The sequence below is a fragment of the Vulpes vulpes genome, chromosome 2 (genome assembly GCF_048418805.1).
Source record: "Vulpes vulpes isolate BD-2025 chromosome 2, VulVul3, whole genome shotgun sequence".
NCBI classification, from domain to species: domain Eukaryota; kingdom Metazoa; phylum Chordata; class Mammalia; order Carnivora; family Canidae; genus Vulpes; species Vulpes vulpes.
In genome coordinates, this window is record NC_132781.1 from 25690823 (window position 1) to 25713122 (window position 22300).

Genomic DNA, 22300 nt, shown 5'->3' on the forward strand with positions numbered 1-22300 from the left:
CCCACCAGTTTATTGAAAGCTCCCTGTGAAAATTTCCTCCTCTTTCCTGCAAAAATAAAACCGAAGACCAGTTATCTTCAAAATGGCTTGTTGTGTGGTACATAGTTTGAGCTTAATGAGGAGTATAAGCTAATGCAGAATATTGGTTGTGTGGTTAGAGCTGATAAGGAAATGAGAAAAACAGATTTCTTCTTGCACAGCCATGAAACTAAAAGGGCACAGATGAGACCCTGGTCTTTTGTGACTTTGGTGGTTGTAGGTCTTCTATATTTGATAAATATAAACCAGACAAGTATCTCTTCTCAGATAAATGAGTATCTCAGTGTCTTTTTTAATGACCTTTACCTTTTACTGACAGATTCTTATGATGGTTTAAACCTTATTAACGCTCCTTAAGTGAGCTTCATTCCAAGTGTTGGGCTTAAGTTTTTGTCTAGAGTTGGAAGGCACTGATTGACATTATAGGCTTTTCTCCACTGAGTCTGCTTCTCAAATCTGTGAACTTTTCAACCTGGCCATCAGGTTCAGAAAAAAGAGCAGAGTAAGCTGTTGCTTTGCAGGCCCACAGTATGTTTTCCCTAGCATTTAATTTATCTGGATCTTTTCCTGGTCTTCGCACCACTTTCTCAGATAATTTCAACTCCTAAGAATGCATAGAGTATAATAAGTTCCCCTAAACCATCACACCAGTCATCACTCAAAGAAAATAATTGTTTCAGGCCTAAATCAGTATCCTTGGATAAATGATGAAAAACTAAGAATAAACATCATCATATAAACATTAGTATTTAAGAGCTAGGTAATGTACTTTAAGATGGTAAGGGGATCTACTTTTCATATGGCAAGGAAAGAGACTCAAGCTCTGCTAGTCACTATCCATGCTTCCCTAAATTGTTACTTTTATGTACTCTGTTTGCCACATACCAGACCCGTTTTAGTTTCTGGGGGTGTAGCTGTGAACATGTCAAACAAAGTTCCTACTGTCATGGAGCTTATAGTCTAATTGGGAAAGGCAAGACAGGTAGATACATAATACGTCAGCTAGAGATATTTCCTTGAAGAAAAACAAGGGAGTGCTGAGAGGGTAAGGTATTGTGCATATATACAAACCATACACACACAAACAGGTGGTAAGGGTATGGGACACGAGAATGCTTAAGCAGTTTGAAGCACACTTACGGGCCAACATGGCTAGGACAGAGTAACCAGAATGGATAGGAGGAGATGAGGTCTGTGTTGGACCTGACAGTATGTTATTTATGCTCAGTCCTTAACCTCCTTGGTGGAGTAGATGAAAGGATAAATATAAATCTGTTGCATCAGAGGAAAGCTTACTTTGACTTCTCGTATTAATATACTGGCAAAGTTTGAAACATATGAACCTGAACTTCCAAAATTATTTTTTGATAATGGGTGCCTGGCTGGCTTGGAGCATGCAACTCAATCTTAGGATCATGAATTCAAGCCCCATGTTGTTGGGCATAGAGATTACTGAATTAAAAAAAAAATACATTGCTGAAATTGTCTTTGATCCTGTTCCACTCTTTATGTTCAGCAAAATAATGTCATTAATTTTCTAAAATAATTTTGGTGTAAAAGTATTCTGTGCCTGTGAAAACTGAAAACCCTACAGGGGGCCTTGAAGTGCATAAGTAAAAGTTTTCCTTTATTCATATCGCCAGATATAAAACTATTCTTGGGGGTTTTTTATGAATGGTTCTAGCAAGTGTGCATGTGTGTGTAACACATACACACACACACATATATATATATATATTTCTTTTGTGTTATCACTAAAGGGAAAATATAATGGTTGGTTTCGCATCTTAGATATTTTACTTTACTGGGATGCCTGAGTGGCTCAGCAGTTGAGCGTCTGCCTTCAGCTCAGGGCGTAATCCAGAGTCCCGGGATTGAGTCTGACATCAGGCTCCTTGCATGGAGCTTGCTTCTCCCTCTACCTGTGTCTCCACCTCTCTCTCTCTCTCTCTCTCTCTCTCTCTCTCTTTTTCTCTCTTTCTCTTTGTCTCTCATGAATAAATAAAATCTTAAAAAAAAAAAAGATACTTAGGGTTCCATCTGTTTAAAGAATACAGAGAATTCATTACATTGATAGTTTATAAATTTTTTATTTTTGTTTTTTAATAAAGATTTTATTTATTCATGAGAGAGAGAGAACAAGAGAGAGAGAGAGAGGTAGAGACCCAGGCAGAGGGAGAAGCAGGCTCCATGCAGAAAACCTGATGTGGGACTAGATCCCGGGTCTCCAGGATCACGCCCTGGGCCAGAAGCAGGCACTAAACCACTGAGCCACCCAAGCATCCCATAGTTTATAAATTTTTTAAATTGTCCAGTATGGATTGACATTTAGATTATTTCTCATTTTATCTATTTTGAATAATACTGTAATGGAAGCATTATATGTATGTATTTTAGTGTCTTGCTAGAAAACCTGTAGGAATAAATTTATAGCAGTAGAATTGCTAGATCAATAAATTAACTGTCCCTTTTTAACACTTTTAATATAGACACATTAAATTGGTTTTAGTTCATATATTCTAAAATAAGACATGACTTGAATAATTTACCCAGAAGTTATAGATACATAATATTTTAGAAATATCTATAGAAGTATGTCTAAGAAATATCTATAGAAAGAAGGGTTTCTATAACATTGACACTTTACATTTTATACATGATGTTGGATCACTGAGGGTAGTTTTTTCTTTGCAAGATAAATTGAATGGATCTCCAAAAATCACATTTTTAATAATATAGTCCTGGAGAAATGGCAATCTACATATCATGTATTGATTCCTTTCTCCCCCAATATGTGAATTATTTTCATTCTTTAAAGCTTACTCTAAATGATGTATGATTTTTAAAATCCCGTATGATTTTTTAAATCCCGCTGTCTTCATTACCCAGAGGTTTTGTAAACCCTTTGGTTAAAGAGACTTATAAAAAGGAAATAATGTTCAGTTCCCTCTGTGTTTCCCAAAACCACATGAAAAATAGAAAAGTGAAGCGGTATATCCCTTAGATAAAATGAGCTTTCTATATTATTACTATTAATGTCCTCTCATAAGAGTACCTTGTGGTAACTTCCTATTTATTTCAGTGTTTAGTTTTAGGTGTACAATATAATGATTCAGCAATTCTATATATTACCCAGAGCTCATCAAGATAAGTGTACTCTTGAGCCCCTTTAAATCTATTTTACCTCTTCCCCCCCCCCCCCCCCAACCCCTTTGGCAGCCACCAGTTCTCTGTATTTAAGAGTCTGGTTTATTCCTTTGTTTTGTTTCTTATATTCCCCATATGGATGAACTCCTATGGTATTTGTCTTTCTCTAACATATTTCACTTAGCATAATACCCTCTAGGTCTGTCCATATCATAAATGGCAAGATCTCATTCTTTTTTATGGCTGAGTAATGTTCCTGTGTGTGTGTGTGTGTCTGTGTATACATATATACATATATATGTAGAACACGTCTTCTTTATCCATTTATCTATGGATGGACACTTGAGTTACTTTTGTAGTTTGGCTATTGTAAAGACTAACTGCCTGTTTTAAAATCTGATTACAGAAGAAGAAGCCTCAGTCTTTTATTTATTTATTTATTGTTTTGGAAGCCTAAGTCTTTAAAACAGAATCAGCCCCCTTCCAAAAAAATGAATATATTTAATCTAGGTCAAAATTGCCAAAATATGTTTATTTCCATAATAGAAGAGTCCATTTTCTTCTTCATTTTCCATAAGTTTCTTTTGGATTATTGCAAAATGCTCAATTCAGGTTTGATATCATTGCATAATAGAAAGGAAGCAACACTTAATAGAACTTGATAATTTAGCATAGAAAAGTTAAATATCAAAAAAAAAAAAAAAAAGAAAAGTTAAATATCACCAAAAGAAAATGTTTTTGCTCCTTTTTTAATAAATGTATGGCTTTACAATTTTTTGGAATTTGAGAAATACATTATCAGAAGAACAGAAGGAACTACTACTAGTATATTGAACATATTACAAGTATATTCAAAGATTGCCAGATCCATTCTGTGGAAGAAAATAAATTTTTTTTAGGATTTTATTTATTTATTAATGAAAGAGGCAGAGACACAGGCAGAGGGGGAGAGAGAGAGAGAGAGAGAGAGGCAGAGTCACAGGCAGAGGGAGAAGCAGGCTCCATGCAAGGAGTCTGACATGGGACTCAATCTCGGGTCTCCAGGATCAGGCCCTGGGTTGAAGGCAGCGCTAAACTGCTGAGCCACTGGGGCTGCCCGGAAGAAAAGAATTTATTGTGGGTGCAAGTTATGGCCCTGACTTCACTTACCTTTGGTAGATTCAATCTATGATCAGCCATATATTGGATAAAAATAATATATTTGGAAGGTAACACAATTGGCGTACAGAGAACTATCACTTTATGAGCTTACATCTTTTATCTTGAGATTAAGTTTTCCCTTCTTTTAACAGGACATCTTACAGGAAAGCATGAGAGACATTTCTCCATCTCAGGATGTCCGCTCTATCATAACCTCTCAGCTGATGAATGCAAGGTAATTGTATTCATTACTTGACATATAGTTATCCAGTGAGTGCTTACTTAAGGTTTGTCAGGTACTCTACTAAACACTGGGGATCCAATGTGAACAAAATAGGCAGGGTCCTTTTTCTTACATTCTAGTGGAGGAAACACAAGTACAGTTGTTTTTTTAAAAAATAGTCAAACAGATAAAAGAATTATAGTATGTAATGAATGCTTGAAGGAAATAGGGAGATTATATATGGAATACTTGGAATATCATCCTGTAGTGCATTGATACTTTCCATTGAAAGTTGACTTCGATGACAGCCAGAGACCTATTCCATTAGGAAATAATTTGCGTAAATATGTGATCTCAATATTTATGCATTAGATTCTCTTCTCATGAATCTGTGAAGACATTTTGCTCTTTAAATTTTTTCATAATTATTTTCCTTTCTCTCTGTTTCTACAGAATACTTTTCCTTTTTGTTACCCTCAATCACATCTACTCTTGGCTAGTTCTTGTTTTAAGTCTTGAGAAATATAGTCCTAAATAACCTTTGGGATTTGAGGGTAATAGATTTAGGAGAGTCTGAGATCCTGTTTTATATGTTCTGTGTGGGTTGCAGCTACCAGGAATGGAACTAATAATGGAGAAGCAAGAGTTGAAAACGTTCTTAATTAAATGGATTGCGTGGGTAGTATTTGGACAGGTTATCCAAGCTCATTACATCAAAGTATTAACTGTTGTTCTTGTGGCTGTTATTTTCTGACAACGCCAAGGTCACAGATTTATTCCTGTCTGAGCCAGTTTTATCCTAAGAAAAATTAGAATCCCTAGCTAATATTAGTTCTTTCTGATTCAGGAATTAGTTCTCTTATTCAATAGCTAGACCACACGATGGGAAATAACTTTATGTCTTCTATAGTCTTTTAACAAAGTATGTATACTTTGAATTCTTATATGGATTTTAAGGTTGAAGACACTCTTATTTTTCTTCAGTCCAAATCTCTTATGTAAGGAGAGTCATTATTTCTTCTGCTCTGTGTAAGAGCAAGTGGTAGGTCTTCCCATTAGCTTGAGACCAAAACATCTGCATCAGAAGCCAGCAAAGCAGTAGGTCTTTCTCTGAAAAGAACTGTGGTCTCTTTTTTGAGAGCTATCCTCTGCCTCTTGTCTTTAAATATCCTGATCTTGATACTGTGGATGGTTTCACATAGAAGTTTTCCTAAGGTACAACTTTTTAAATTGTTGGCTTGCGGCAATGTGAACAAGTTACTTTAAGCAATTTATTTTTTAAAAAGAAAAATAAAAATTTCAGTTTGAGAAAGAAAATTCTGGAAAAAGAAGGAAAGCATTTCTTGAATTTTTCCTCAGTTTTTTTCTTCCTCGCAAGAGAAATCAGGCTCTGCATAATCCATCTCTACTACTGGAACTTGGAGGATCCATGGAATTTCTGAAAGATACATATTTTTATTATGTTTAGAATTCCAAATGGAAAAATTAGACTAATTCCTTGCATTTATTGAAAGCTTTGTAGTTTTAAAGTACTTGCATATACTTGATTACCCTTGAGTTTCCCGGTAAACGATTGCAATCAAGAGCATTACCATTTTTATTCAGTTACAGATTGCCGTGACTGCACACTTGTGCCAGGTATCTGAGGATTTTCTGACTGAGAAAAGACTGTGTTCAATGAGCTAACTTTCTCATTGGGGGAGGCAAAACACATACAAATGAATAAAGAAGAATTTCATGCAGTGATAAATGTGTGAGGAACAAAATACTAAAGATATAGAGATACGGCTGTTTTGGGAGTGACGGGAGTACGGCACTGCTTTTGTTCAGGTTGTTAAGGAAGAACCTTGCAAAGGAGTTGGCATTGGACCTGAGTCATGGCTGATGGAAAAGAGACTGTTGTGTGAAGATCAAGGAGGTGAGATGTAGGTGGAAGGACGAGCAAGCACAAAGGCTGTGAGGTGGGGATCAACCCTATGTGGAGTTTGAGGGGCCACAAGTAGGAGTAGGCCAGTGTGGCTGGAGCATGATCAGAAATGAGGAAGCAGGATCCAGATCCTGAAGGACCTTTAGGCCTTGACACGAGGAGTATGTCTTTATTGTGATGGCTGTGGGAAGCACTCGGAGGGCTTTAGCAAAGATGTAATATCATTTCATAAATGCTTTTTAAAATCACAGCTTGTTTGCCTGTGGAAGATGGACTGGAGAGGGTAGGAGTGGACGCAGTTGACTTATTAGAAGGCTGCTCTGAAGCTCAGGCAGTAGCTGGTGGCCGGGACTAGGTGCTGTATCATTGGAAATAGTAAGAATTGATCGGATTTAGGATATGTTTTGGAGGGGGCCAGCCTGATAGACTTGCTGATGGATTTGATGAGGGGAGAAGCAGCAGGAAGGTTGACCTTCAAGTTTTTGACTCGATGGTGGTTTAAAAAGTGTTGCTATCTGTCGATAGAGGGAATATTTGGAAGGAGCAGATTTGTGGGAAAACGCCAGTGGTGGTGGTTTGACTGTGCTAAGTTTTTGTGTGAAGTGCAACAGCTGGTTGGATGTGAGCCCTCATTTCTGGAAGGTGAAGTGGAAGCTGTTGGACAGCTGTGATTGGTGTTAAGATCACAGAACTGCAGAGTTGAGTTTCCCCATGGACTTGACCCCCAGCTTTCCAACCTTTTCTTTGCACCTCTTCTTGCGCTTCCTTAGGTTTCTTGTTTCTTCTTCATTGTGTGGTGGAAGGGTCCGGGCTCAGTAATCAGACTTCATTAAAATCTTCGCCTTACCACCGTGTAGCTGTGATGATTTCACTTCTCTAATTCTCAGTTAATGGCTGAGAAAGCAGACCTTGAAGCCTGCTTAACCTATTTTTGTAGAGATGGTGATAAACTCAAAGACCCTTTGAAAGTAGAAGCACAACATAAATTCAAGGGATTACCATTGTATTCTTATGCTTTTAAGTAAACTTAGTCTTAGAAGCAGGTGGATTTATTGACATTGTTGATGGTTGCAGGTGAGAGCACAGAGCCGGGATAAGCAGATAGAAGAAAGGATGCTGTCCCACAGGCAAGATGACAACAACAGGCATGCAACCAGGCACCAGGTATGGGCCTTGTTAAAGCTCTGGCCGCTCACAGTCTGAGAGCCAAGTCTTGGATCTCCTCTGCCTGGGAACGGGCATTAGGTCTAACCATGCCTCTTGTTCCCCATGGTAGTTCTAAGTGACTCATACTCAGTTGTACGTTCAGAAGCATATTTGCTTTCCAGATAGTAAAATTTCATGAGACAAACACTTTTGCTTCATAAATGAAGGGCTCATGTTGTTTATGAAAATAATAGTAATTGCAGATAGTCCTGATTATTTTAGAGATTACACTTGCTGCTCCATGTCCTCATGTTGCATCTCCTTTTTAACCGTTTGTTACTTTCAAACTCCCTCACTGTGCTGGCATGTTTCCGAGGTCACCAGTGACTTGTGCTTATTAGCATTTGACTCTTGTTGATGGTCTCATTTTTCTTCTACTTCTCTCTTGCCTTGGATTCCAAGATGCTGCTTTGCCCTAATCTTTCTGCTTCTCTGAACATCCTGCTTATTGATTATGCTTAATTCCTTGTTCCTTCATGAATGCCTTTGGTCTTTGCTCTTGCTGTCTTTCTGCCTAACTCTGTGCCAAGAAGAGATTGTGTTTATCCTTCAAGGCCTTGAGCATCTCTCAGCTGTTGTAGGAATTTCCCAGATCTCCTGCCACCGGGGACTTTTTCCTTATGTATTCCATTTTAAGGTTCTCAGGGTGCTGGCTTAGCACTTGTCACATATTGTATATACATAGCTCATCATATGGATGTCTGTTTTTGTGGTTAGATTATAGGTGGTTAGCAGAGGAAGCCTGGTGAGGAGGGAGAAGTTTGGGTTTGGAGCCAAACAAATCTGGATTTGAATACTGTGATTCTGTTATGCTAGCTGTGTGATCTCGGGTAGGTCAGCTAATCTCCCTAAATAGTATTTCCTTGTTAATAGCAAGGAGTGAATACTACCTACCTGGTAGGGTAGTCATCTAACAAATACCTATCCCCAGTACTTGGCAGGTAATAAGCACTCCCATGAGTGGTAGCTACGATTCTTTTTTTTGTCTGTCTGGGGTTCTCGTGTTACTCAGTTTAAAAGTTTTATTCATTCTTGTATCAGTGTCTTGGAAAACAGCAAACATTCAAGAAATGCTTTTGAATTGAAATGATCTTTATTTTATTCCTGTTGCTTTGGTGGAGGCTTCCCTCCTTAATTTATGTTTTGTTTGGTTTACTACTAAAATAAGTATATTCCTGAACCCATATTAACTGACAGTAACTATGGTGGTCTGGAACCCAATTTCAAATTTTAAAATCCTCATAGTATTTACAGAGTGACTGTAACACATGTGGCATTTTTTTCCCTGCCCATATTGTGTTGGGTTTTGTGTTGTTACTTTCATTTTGAAATTTACTGACATAATGCATTTTCTAGCTAGCTTCTCAGTGTCCTCTTATTGCCTTTTAGGCACCAACAGAGAGGCAGCTGCGGTATAAGGAAAAGGTGGCTGAACTCAGGAAGAAAAGGAATTCTGGGCTGAGCAAAGAGCAGAAAGAGAAATATATGGTGAGAAAAAGTTAAACAGCATGAACTCTTGCCAATCGCATTTGATTGTTTTTGGTTTCTAAACTCTGCTTTTCAGATCTGCCATTTGGTTTTCTCCAGTAGAAGAGCCCACCTCTGGCCCTTAGAGTTTACCATAATCCTCCCTCAAACTGGGTTAAGAGTAGAAACAGGAGGTCTTTGAAAAACAAAATGGCCTTACAATTTAGATAAACAGAAATTCAATCCTGTAGTTGTTTGTAAACCTCTCTTTAGTTGTAAAGGGTTAAATTTAGCCATTGAACAAATACCAGGATGTTGGAGATGTCTGTATATAGGAAAGTATCTTAATGGGAAAACAGAATTCCTGCATGATAAAAATTAATTGGGTGATACAGTCTGTAACAAGATTTTTTGTGTAGTATTTTAGCTTCTTCCTAGTTTTAAAAATAATGCACATTTGGGCTTATGGGTTTTTTTTAAAGATTTTATTTATTTATTTAAGAGAGAGAGCTTGAGCAGGGGGAGGGGAAAAGGGAGAGGGAGAAGCAGACTCCCTGCTGAGCAGGGAGCCCAAGGATTCAGGGCTGGATCCCGGGACCCTGAAATTATGACAGAGCCGAAGTCAGATGCTTAACTAACTGAGCCACCCAGGTGCCCTAAAAGTAATGCATATTTGTAATAGGAAACACAGAACACAGAACACCTGGGTGGCTCAGCAGTTGAGCATCTGCCTTTGGTTCAGGTCATGATCCCTGAGTCCTAGGAACCGGTCCTGCATAGGGCTCCCTGCAGGGAGCCTGCTTCTCCCTCTGCCTCTGTCTCTGCCTCTCTCCTCTCTCTCTCTCTCTCTCTCTCTCTCTCTCTCTCATGAATAAATAAATAAAATCTTAAAAAAAAGGGGGGGGGGAAGTACAGAACACATAAGAAAAGTATACATAAATAAACATCAATCCTATACCCAAAAAAGTAACCATGGTTAGCATTTGAGGAGATATTTTCCTAACCTTTTACATAATGCCTTGTTTATGTAATTTGGATTTTACTGTAAGTACAGCTTTGGATTCTCTGTTTTCACCTAAATAACTTGAACTATATTTTCCTCATTTCATAAAAAATTTTTCAGGGGATCCCTGGGTGGCGCAGCGGTTTGGCGCCTGCCTTTGGCCCAGGGCGCGATCCTGGAGACCCAGGATCGAATCCCACATCGGGCTCCCTGTGCATGGAGCCTTCTTCTCCCTCTGCCTGTGTCTCTGCCTCTCTCTCTCTCTCTCTCTCTCTCTCTCTCTGTGTGACTATCATAAATGAATAAAAATTTAAAAAAATTTTTTTTTCAAAAAATTTTTGCTTAAAATTTAACTTAAGTATAAAGATTTATGGTAAACATAATTTATAAATATATGTGAATGATATTTATAAATGTGGTAACAAATGTGCTTCCTACTGAAAATACCAAAAATATTAGAGAAGAAAAATTCCAATAAAAATCACCCTCTGAGATAGGACACCCCCCCCCCCCCCATGTGTTTTGCTATTTGATCTTTTGTCTTTTTCTGGTGTGTATTTTTATTTTTTCATGGAGTTGGAATATTGGCTTATTTAGGCACCAGATTTTTTAATGTATGGTTTGTGAATACTTAGCACAGCCTCACTAAAGCAAAAATATGCCAAGCCATGTGTTTACTTTTTTGGTCATCCCCACTGCCTTGAAAATGATAATCTTATGAAGGAAATGGAAATGGACCAGCAGGAAATGGGTGGTGGGTGAACTTGTAGCTAACCGCCTACGCCAGACTGCTGGGTTTGTAGAGGGGGAGGGTTCCCGTAGTGCGTTGTCAGGTGCAAAGTTGTATGTTTCCCTCTGCCTAATTCAGTGTTTTTATCTACAAATAGGGTAGACATGGAATAAGTAACGTGATAATAGCATTTATTGAGTGGTTAGGCACTGTGGTTATGTTGTTCACATCATCTATGAAATCCTTTTTGATGGATGGTGTCTTAAACTATTACATAGGTAAGAAAACGGAGGTTTGTTTGTTTGTTTATTTATTTATTTATTTATTGAAAACGGAGGTTTAGAGAGATAATTTGCCCAGAAATCATATGGAAATAGAGTTTCTGAAGTAAAAGCTCCTAAAATTTACAAACATCTACTTTCCAATAATTTGAGCTAGGTAATTTGGATCCAACCATCCTGTTTAAAACTGCTGAATAGGATTTGTTAAACTTAAAAATTTTTTGATTAAACTAGAAGAAATATTTAGAGCCTGAATCTTAGATGGCATTCCAAATTCAAAGGACGCCTGGGTGGCTTAGCAGTTAAGCATCTGCCTTTGGCTCCTGGCGTGATCCTGGAGTCCCCGATCGGTTCCCGCATCCTGCATCAGGCTCCCCACATGGAGCTTGCTTCTCCCTCGCCTGTTTCTGCCTCTCTCTCTCTCTCTCTCTCTCTCTCTCTCTCTAAGTCTCTCATGAATAAATAAATAAAATATTTAAAAAACAACAACAAAAGATACAGGTCACAGGGGCCCAGAAGAACCGGAAGAAATTGTGTTAGAGGTCAAGGTACTGGTGAATGTTTTTTTCATATGCTAATATACATGTGAACTCTATAACGTTCTCCCTGGGATGAGCCATCCACTCCACTTAACAACCATTGTCTTCTATTCTCTGGGTGAGAGGTGGAGTTAGGACATTGTGGGAAGGGCTAGAATCAGAGGTTTAAAAGAGAAGTTTCCTTTGTAGCCTTTCTTTCTGGTGCCAGCATACTTGTCATGACTGCCATGGTGAGATTTGATGCTTAGTGAGAACTGGCTTATTTTTATGCTACTGATTTTCTATGAATATTGCCTCTTTCTTCTTCCTTAATATTTATTTAGTACAATGTTTTTTAAAGGGGCCAGCTTGTATTTCCCAGGCACTGGGCTGAAGATCTCAGGCAGGAGCTTCAGGCCCCGGGTGGAAAGGGTCATGGATGCAGCGACCACAGAGACACAATTTAGCAAGGACCACTTAGTGCAGATACCCTTCCTTGTTGCGGCTTTTCCTTTTAGTCTAAAATCTCAGACCCTAAGTCTCAGATTTTGTGGGGTTTTTTTGTTTTTGTTTTATTCTTAAATCTGAGAGTATACACCAAGGCTCCTTCCGGATTTCAAGATTCTAGGAATTTGTAGTGCCTTTGGGTTTGTTATATTTTATTTATCTGTATTGTCCACATTTTCAGATGAAGAAGTGGAGGCATAGAATTCTGACCCTCAATTTGCTCATTTAGAGAAGAATGAAACTGTTTAGAAAGTGTAGGAGCATTTTCTTTCTAGATTCACTAAAGTGGATAATGGTTGTTTTTGGCATTAACCTGATAACTGTGTCTTATGCTCAGTCCTTAGTGCCTAGTGTAATGCCTGGCATATAGTAGGCACTAAACAAATAGCTTATATTTGTGGTTGGCCCTCTGGTTGGCATTGATTGAAATGAAATAGATTAAGTTCTTAGAAGCAAAGAGAATCACACTCTGATTATTTTCCTAGGAACACAGACAGACCTATGGGAACACTCGGGAACCTCTCTTGGAAAACCTGACTAGCGAGTATGACTTGGATCTTTTCCGAAGAGCACAAGCCCGGGCTTCAGAGGATTTGGTGAGTATTAAAACCTTTAAGCTGTGGACCACTTGTGAAGGACATGTAGAACTGCCAAGAAAAGTGATCAATCAGTTGATGAAGAATTAAATGTCCTTTACTGCTTGAATCTCTTTCCCCCCGCCCCCCAGGTATCCTTTTATCTGATCGTCCTTCACCCCATTCATATTTAAAATTAATTCCCTCCCTTCTCTTTCCCTGATGGGTTTTCCCTCTCCACCTCACCTCCCAGATGGACCTGTTTGGTCGAAGTGTTGAGGCTGGGTGAGACTATAGATGGCCCTTGGTCTCCGTTGAGCAATTTGCAATTCTGAGAGCCTCTAGATTGTTTGCTTAAGCCTCTCCTGTTCTCTTAACACTCTCACCTCCCCCCCCACCCCTCCAGGAACTTGTCTTTGCAGGTTTTCCTGAGCTGTCCAGCCTATCCCCTAAAAGAATTGAACAGTGAAGAGGAATAATGGAAAAGGCTGGCTGTGTGTTTTAGGAAATTAATCTATGACCTGGTCAAGTTTTACAGTTAGTTTCCCTTCGTTTTCATACCCTAGGAGAATTTCCAACAACTTTGTTTTAAAAAAATTTGTGGTACCTCTGATTTAACAGGTTAAATGTGTTGAGGAATACTTAGGTTGTAGAGTGAATATCTTATTTCCTTTTTTTTTAATTGCATCAAATACTTCATTTATAAATCCTCAAATAGACTTCTCAGAAACTTGGAGGCAGCGGCCTTTGGTGGCTGCTTTCTCTATCGTGCTCTGGAACAGCATTTCCTATCCCAGCTTGCCACCTGGTTAGGATTAAAAAATTCCTAGAGTACACTCCTAGCCATTGAGTAGAGCTTGATATTCACAGATGCAGATATTTTCTACTTTATCTAGAATTTAAATTCCAGTGTTACAGCACTATGTTTCAGAAGTATTCCTAGATAATCTTTTCTGTTTCGTTTTAGAATGTTTTGTAAAAGTGGGGCGTTTGTATTTGTGGGAGATTGCCTTTATAAAACGGTTTGTTTGGTACAGCCTGATTAAAAACAAAATTTTACCAAGTACTTGTTATGAGGTTCTAGAGATGAGGCCCATTCAGCAGGATAGGGAGCAGAGAAAAGCTGCAGTCTGTACTTGTAGGCAATGTAGATGGTGAATTTTCTAGAAGCCTTCCTGACTAGGTCTAGGTAGGTAGCCCTCTTTAGTGCAAGCTTCTCCTGAGTTAGAAGCCAATTGTCATATTTTTTCACATAGCCTAGCATGGTGACATGCAAACAAGTGTATTGCCAGCTTTTTAAAAACAAAGATAATCAATTGTAATCTTCCGACCTTTTTTTTTTTAAGATTTTATTTATTTGGGGGAGAGAGTGAGCAAGAACGTGCGTGGGCACATACACACAAGCAGGAGGAATGGCAGAGAGGAAGGGGAAGAAGCAGGCTCCCCACTGAAGAGGGAGCCCCATGGGGGACTTGATTCTAGGAACCCCCAGGATCATGACCTGAGCTGAAGGGAGATGCTTAACTGACTGAGCCACACAGGCACCCTGTAATCCTTCTGCTTTTTGAAATCTATAATAGGAGAAGTTAAGGCTGCAAGGCCAAATCACTGAGGGGAGCAACATGATTAAAACAATTGCTTTTGGTCGTTATGAGCTCGACACTTGGTACCATTCTCCTTATCCCGAAGAATATGCACGACTGGGACGGCTCTACATGTGCGAATTCTGTTTAAAATACATGAAGAGCCAAACGATACTTCGCCGACACATGGTAAGCTTTCTGGGATTCTGTGATGGTGATAGCCATGACCTGTAGGAGCTCTAGGTGCTGATATCTATCTGGGTGAACCTCTGTCTCACCGCATCTCTCAGTGGTCCATAGTAATGGGGCAAAGGCGTAGGAAATTGAAAGCCGCATTTCAGGGTAGGGAGGATTCACCCTGTATGGCATGGCTGGTGCTGAGTGGTACTCCAAGCAGCTGATGTCCCTTAATCACATCCTGTCACACACATTTCCTTGTCTTTTTTCTTGCTGCCTGCTCTTCACCATTTCTCCTTGGGATATAAATTCCCTCTGCCCACAGTTTTTATGTGTCCCAAACTAGGTAAAAACAAGTAGATTTCATTAGATGGACTTCATTAGACAGGAACAGGACAAGGGGACTCACTTTGTATCCATAGCAACCAGTGTGGGCAGTAAGTGCCCAGTAAATGTGTGTTGAATGAATGCTTATTTAAAGGAGACAAATTATGAAGTGAAAAAAATGGATCCTTTGGTATCTTAAGATCCTTTGGTTCTGTCCAGTTCTTAACATTGTCAAAATAGGAAGAAAGACATGATACTCATTTTATTCATAAAAATGCTCACTAGGTATTTTGTAGCCTTAAGCCATTTTCCTTTCCTTAGTTGTGGAGTAAAAAAGTCTTGTCTTAAAGGAATTTCTGGGAACTGGGATGGGAAAAGGGGAAGGAGCCTTCTTGGGCGGGGCACTTTCCTTTTCCTGTTTCTGTAGTCCCAGAGTAATTTGGCTCTAAGATCTTTTAGGGTTTCCCTCTTTCCCTCCCCTTCCACCTTTATTTCTGGGATTTCTGCATGTTGAGCATCTACAGCCCAGGCTTTCCCACAGTTTCTCTCCCACGCTTCTCCCCAGTTGGGCTGGGGGATAACTTTTTGTGTTCCCATCTCTGGAACACATGGTCTGGAGTGTTGCAGCCTAGAACTGCCCCTATGAATTAAACTCTACAGACGTGTGCACACCAGAGTGGAGTGGAGGAGGACTGCCTGAGGGGTGGGCCAGGGCTAGGACTGGTGGGGAATAATGGTACCAGAGGACTGGTCTCTGCTGCAGTTGTAGACCATGACGATAAAATAAAACATGGTTTTGCTGTGTGAAAGTAAGTCTTACTGTTGTAAACTGCTTACCATGTAGGTTTTAATTCCTTTTTGTTTCTGGTTATTCAGTGGCGTTAACCAATGAAACAGCCCCAAAGGGCAAGACCTCTAGTACCAGAAGGTAAAAAAGGGTTTGGAAAAATTGAGGGTCATGTAAACATTTTGAATATTTGAGGATTTGGATTATGTGAGGTACAAAAATCAAATTTCAGGAAATGAAAACCTGTGTTTTTTTTCTTCTATACTTCTTCCGATTCCCATTGCTGAAATGAACCTTCTTTGGTCATTTTACTAATGGTTTGGCTTTTGTTTCTAAACAGTTGTTGCATTAGTTGGGTTATTGTTGGAAAGAACCACTGAATAAATGGGTGGATATAGGAACAGGCTAGGGATAGAGCTTTCTTGAGGCAATTCCAGTTAGTATTTGGATTCATATGTGACAAATTGGGCATGATTCTTGAGTTGACCAAGTCACAATAAAACTTAGTAGAAAATGTTCCATATACATACGTTTCCTGAATGATACTTTTTAATGTGTTTACATAAAACCTGTTAAGAATTTTCACCTATTTACAGCAGTGGCTGACTGGCTGCATTAAATCTTAGCAACTGAGGGTGAGGAAAGGGGCACCTTGTACCACCTTGTGGCCAGATGCCCACCCACCCTCGGAGTTTCTTGATGCTAAACCAGGCTACCTTGCCCTTTTCTTTTTCTTTTTTTTTTCTTTTAAGCTACAGAAAGACATGCTAAGGCTATTCCTTATATAACAAAAGAAACACTTTGGTGGAGGTTAGTCTTGATTGTTAGGGGGCCTCTTTTCTTTTTTTTTTTTTTTTTGGGGGGGGGGGCCTCTTTTCTAATCCAAAGGAAAGACTAATGGTTAGGTAGTAACAACCTTTACCAGTAAAAGTGAATGTCAGGTATTCCTGCCTTCACTTAGCAACTCTAAGCTGCTAGAAATAAGCTGCTTAAGAATTTCCTGTTGGTGCAGGGCATTTTATAATCGAGGGTATTTTTTGTTTATCTGGCTTTTACATAGTAGATGATTTTAATCTCCTGGATTGAAACAGGGCCGGAATATGATCTAGAAAACTTGTTCTAAACTGCTATAAAAATACTATAAACACATTACTAGGATTTTAGAAGCCTTTAATTGTTTTACTAAAAAAATAAAAAGGAAAGAAAAGAAAAAAACAATTCTTGCTGTACGTTCTCGAGTGTGTCCAGCTGCCTGTCATCTCTGCTAACTAAATTGACCTATGATTCATTTTTCCATTTGAGCAGCAGTCTCATTGGGAAAGGTTTGTTTCCCTGATAATGAATTCCATTCTCTTGCAGGCTAAATGTGTGTGGAAACACCCACCTGGTGATGAGATCTATCGCAAAGGCTCCATCTCCGTGTTTGAAGTGGATGGCAAGAAAAACAAGGTAAGGAGGTGTGGTGGCGCGTGTATATTCACAGATTTCAGAAGCACTTTGTTCCATCTCTGTCTCCCATTGTAAAGAAGATAGGACTCTGCTGTTGACCAAGCACACTTTCTGCTTTATCCACAATGATGCTACGATCCTTAATTTTAGGCCTTTATCTGATAAGTTTCGAAATCCCTGGCCCACACATAAATTCTGTTTCTGCTTCCAGATCTACTGCCAAAACCTGTGCCTGTTGGCCAAGCTTTTTCTGGACCACAAGACATTATATTATGATGTGGAACCCTTCCTGTTTTACGTTATGACTGAAGCGGACAATACCGGCTGTCACTTGATTGGATATTTTTCCAAGGTCAGCAGGATCTGGAGATTAAGAAGCTACAGGCCCAAGCAGGGTGATTGATGTTGGCATTTGGGGACCCAGATCACTGACAGGAAGAGGCAGTATCCTGGGCAATGATGTGACATCCCTTCCCTTAAGGGTTGGGGAGGAGGGTTGCGGAAATCCATGTATAAAAGATTATTTAATGAAAATACAGGATTTTTTATTAAAAGCTTCTGGTTTATTCATTTCTGGACTTGTGGGTTGGAGTTTCCTTTTAATTATTGGCCAAGGCCCTGCCTACTAACCCTGAAGCCCACATTTTGTAGTCAAGCCAGCACTCCTGGCTTTGCCCTCTGTTATTAGCCTAAAACCAGGAATCTGTTCCTTTTGCCTGGTTTTCTAGCTGGGCTTCTGTGATACTGCCACTGTGCTTTTGGAGGCTGAATGTCAGATTTTGCTTATGATTTTTTAAACTATTGAAATCTAATTCTCATAGCACACAGTCCACTCAGTGTTTTTTGTATCATCAGAGTAGTGCAGTAGCCACACAGGCCCTACGCTCCGTTTTGGTTACCCTGGAAAACAACCCCTAAGCAACACTCCCTGTTTCCACTCAACCCCTGCCAGCCCTCTGTCTCTGTAAGTTACCTGTCATGAATTTTTTTACCTAAAAGAAACCATACAGGCTGTGATTTGATTGTTGACTCCCTTTCAAAATGGGGGTTTACTGTTGGGGATCCCTCTCTTTTCCAGTAGGCAACTCCCTTTTGAAAAATTAACATTTACAGATGGGTTGCCCTGAGTGACTTGAGCAGTTGATACCTACTTGCCCTGGCTATGTGACTAGAAAGAACTCCATCGGCTCCTCTCAGTGGAGACTAGTCTCAGAGCAAGGGAAAGCCTGGCATTTATGGCTTTGGCCACAGTAAAGGGTGTGGATGAAACAGCTGTGAGCCTGACAGCCACTCCCCAGGACCAGTTAACCAGATATTTTGCAAGCAGCCTTATTTTGGGTTTGTGGGACTGCTGACACCTTGGTTTCCAGACTTGTGACCTGCTTTCATCTGTTTTGCTCTTGATTTTAGGAAAAGAATTCATTCCTCAACTACAATGTGTCATGTATCCTCACCATGCCTCAGTACATGAGACAGGGCTATGGCAAGATGCTCATCGATTTCAGTAAGTGGATCTGCTAAGACCTGGGCTCCAAGAGGTATAGGGACTACCTGAACTGTTTGGGGTTTGTCCCATGAGTGCTGTAGTTCGAGGCATGCAGTAAGTGAATGAGTATGTGGAGAGAATCTGACCATCATAGGGTCAGCCCTGGTATATCTTGACCCTTAAGTAAATTCGGGACTCAGTCGATACCTGATAGTAGGGGAAATAAAGGGTAGGAAAGGAAGCTCTTGAGGATTATCCCTATTTGAGACTTGGGAACAGCACATACAGGCATAAGACTTCAAATCTGTTCCTTGATTAAGGATTGCAGTTTTATAAGGACTTGCCTAGTAGCAGTCTGTATACCTGATAGAGGCTTTGGCCTCATTAAGTGTATTCTGTGTTTGGGAATTTGCCTACTCAGTCAAATTTATTTTTATTTTTTAAAAAAATTTTTATTTTGTTATTTATTCATGAGAGACCGAGGGGGGGGGAGGGGCAGAGACAGAGGAAGAAGCAGGCTCCACACAGGGAGCCTGATATGGGACTTGATCCCGGGACTCCAGGATCATGCCCTGGGCTGAGGACAGGTGCTAAACTGCTGAGCCACCCAGAGATCCCCTCAAATTTATTTTTAATCCCCAAATCAATATTCTTTGGCACTTTTGCAGTCAATCAGTCTATTATTGCCATACTTTTCATATTTTTGTGCATATCATTGCTGATTTTATTTTTTAAAAAGATTTTATTTATTTGAGAGAGATACAAAGAGTGTGAGTCCAAGGGGGAGGGGAGCAAAGGGAAAGGGAGAAGCAGGCTCCTGAGTAGGAAGCCTGACCCTGGGACTCAATCCCAGGACCTTGGGGTCATGATCTGAGCTGAAGGTAGATGCCTAGCCTGACTGAGCCACGGAAGCATCCTTGTTGCTGACTTTTTTTTTCCCCCAAGATTTTATTCTTGGGAAACGGGTGGGGGCCATAGGCAGAGGAAGAAACAGACTTCCTGCAGGGAGGGAGCCTGATGTGAAACTTGATCAATCCCGGATCACGATCCCGGATCACGATCCCGGATCACGCCCTGAGCTGAAGGTAGATGCTCAACCATTCAGCTGCCCAGGCACCCCCTGGTTGCAGATTTTAGATTGCCCCGAGGTGTAGGGCTGAGAAAAGCCATCTACAAAGGCTGTTGTTGAGTGCCTTACAGAGAAAACACTGGTATTAGATAGGGTTCATTCAAGCATTGGTGTTGGGCTGGAGTTTGATGCTAATGAGTCAACAATGTATTTTTTAAAACATATTAGTAAACAGAAACACATAAAATGAGATGACCATAATGATGGGTTGTAAATATGACCAGAGACTTTGAGAAACCTAACCCTGTTTCCACTAGGAGCAGTAGTTCATGTTTGCTAATTCAGTGCTTGCAGTGACTTTGCAGAACATAACTACTGTAAATGATGAGAATAAACATATCTTATTCGTTGTTCACTGTCATACAACATTTTAGTCAGAATTACAATTCTTAGAGTTAGCCTTCCAATTGTATGTTTATACCCCCTGGGAAGTGGTGAAATCAGGAAATGGCATAATCCATGGAGGGATGGGTAACTATATCTTGTGTATTTTGGAATAGGTGTTAATACTTTTTTTATAAACTTCATTTCATGGACAGTGTTCAATGTTCAATGTTATAAATGTTCAAACATTTATAAATGTTTGAAAATGTCCATAAAATGAAGGTTTTTTTAATTTTTAAAAAGATTTTATTTATTCATGAGAGACACACAGAGAGAGAAGCAGAGACACAGGCAGGGTGAGAAGCAGGCTCCAAGAAGGGAGCCCGGCATGGGACTCGATCCTGGGTCTCCAGGATCAGGCCCTGGGCTGAAGGCGGCGCTAAACCACTGAGCCACCTGGGCTCATATGTTTGAAAATGTCCCTAAAATGAAGCTTAAAGAAGAGTTGGATAATAAAACTCCCTGTAAGTGTGATTAGCATCTCATGGCCAGTCTTGTTACACCTCTATTCTCAAGCTCAATTACTTAGACATCTCTAAAAGATAAGCTCTATTTCATGTCTTAAAAAACCAAATTGGGCAGCCCAGGTGGCTCAGTGGTTTAGTGCTGCCTTCAGCCAGGGGCCTGAATCCTAGAGACCCAGGATTGAGTCCCATGTCAGGCTGCATGGAGCCTGCTTCTCCCTCTTCCTATGTCTCTGCCTCTCTCTCTCTCTCTCTCTCTCTCTCTCTCTCTCTCTGTGTATGTCTCTAATGAATAAATAAATAAAATTTTTAAAAAAATCCAAATTCCTTAATACTTTAAGTTACAGTATTCAGATTTCCCTGATTTTGTGATTTTTATTCCTTTTAAAGAAAACACATGCAATTATTATTATTATTATTTTTAAGATTTTATTTATTCATGAGAGACAGAGAGAGGGAGGCAGACATAGGCAGAGGGAGAAGCAGACTGCAGGGAGCCTGATGTGGGACTCCATCCTGGGACTCCCGAGATCATGCCCTCAGCCAAAGGCAGACACTCAACTGCTGAGCCACCCAAGCCTCCCCACATGCAATTATTCTTACTTAATTCCAAATGGAATTCACGTTGGAATTGATAGTTGTGACTTATAAATTACTTTTATAATCTGAAAGTTCTCACTCCAACTCTTGTAATTCTAACCTATTCATTGAAAGCAGGTTAGTTTTCTGCTAGCATTTTGCAGAGTGGATTTTTCAGATTGCATCCCCATAATGTATAACATTCAAATATTAGAGGCTTTGTGAGATCCAGCATTGAGATAATAATCTATAAAAACTGAAAAATCTCAAATAGAAAAAGCGATGTAATGAAATGGCTTCCCATCTCTATTCCTAGTTTGCACCTACAGATTACCATTGTTATTAAAGTTTCTATCTCGTGGAACCTTGCAGAGTTTTCTTAATGACTAATACAACTAAATGCAAACGCACCATTCTTCCCCCGTGGTTTATCACAAGGCAGCACACTGTACAGCAGCCACCCCATATTTCATTGAATATCTGATGCATAATTGGTACCATGAAGCAGCCTGTCCTTCTCAAGCCTTCCATGTTGGCACTGTGGTGTCTATTATTAGAATGAAATACAGCGTCTGCATTTTGTTCCCCTGTAGGTTACTTGCTTTCCAAAGTGGAAGAAAAAGTTGGCTCCCCGGAGCGTCCCCTCTCTGACCTGGGGCTTATAAGCTATCGCAGTTACTGGAAAGAAGTGCTTCTCCGTTACCTGCATAATTTCCAAGGCAAAGAGATTTCTATCAAAGGTTGGTTTTGGCTCTTTAGGATAATTGGTACCCAAGAAGTTAATGCCAGGAAACATTCCAGTTTCTTCATTGCAAAGAGAAGGCCCCCTGGATGTGGGCCACTACAGAGATCTCATGAAAGTTGCCTAAGGATTCCAGAGCATTTGGCCCTTTGGTAATGGCTATATGATTTTGGTTTCACAAACCTGGGGTAGTTAACACTTTTGTTAACAATTAAAGTCAAGATAAAAGAAAAATGTTGCCTTTTTTCTAAGTCTTGGCTAACAGAGGAGCTGGTAAGACATCTGTATGTTTATGGAAGGGTAGAAGAAATCAGGTCTGTCCTGTCTCTGACCATGATTTCTAGGGGCCAGAGTGATTTCTTCCTGTAGTAGTTCTCTTTCATAGTTATTAGGACCGATCAAATAAATGCTTCGTAAACTTTTTCTGAAC

General features: G+C 39.7%; 1 protein-coding gene across 4 annotated transcripts in view; it reads left to right on the top strand.

The window, feature by feature from the left end:
* Nucleotides 1-22300, top strand: part of KAT7 (lysine acetyltransferase 7) — a 33379-nt gene that overhangs the window by 8089 nt on the left and 2990 nt on the right. For 2 of the 4 annotated variants that reach the window (XM_025996286.2, XM_072747438.1), the window contains 9 exons: nt 4479-4561; nt 7551-7640; nt 9072-9170; nt 12674-12784; nt 14344-14535; nt 16997-17086; nt 17298-17438; nt 18497-18590; nt 21722-21868. In XM_025996286.2, coding sequence (XP_025852071.2) covers nt 4479-4561; nt 7551-7640; nt 9072-9170; nt 12674-12784; nt 14344-14535; nt 16997-17086; nt 17298-17438; nt 18497-18590; nt 21722-21868 — 1047 coding nt within the window. The remainder of the gene's footprint in view (nt 1-4478; nt 4562-7550; nt 7641-9071; nt 9171-12673; nt 12785-14343; nt 14536-16996; nt 17087-17297; nt 17439-18496; nt 18591-21721; nt 21869-22300) is intronic. The other 2 variants (XM_072747441.1, XM_072747439.1) reach the window with 1 other exon arrangement.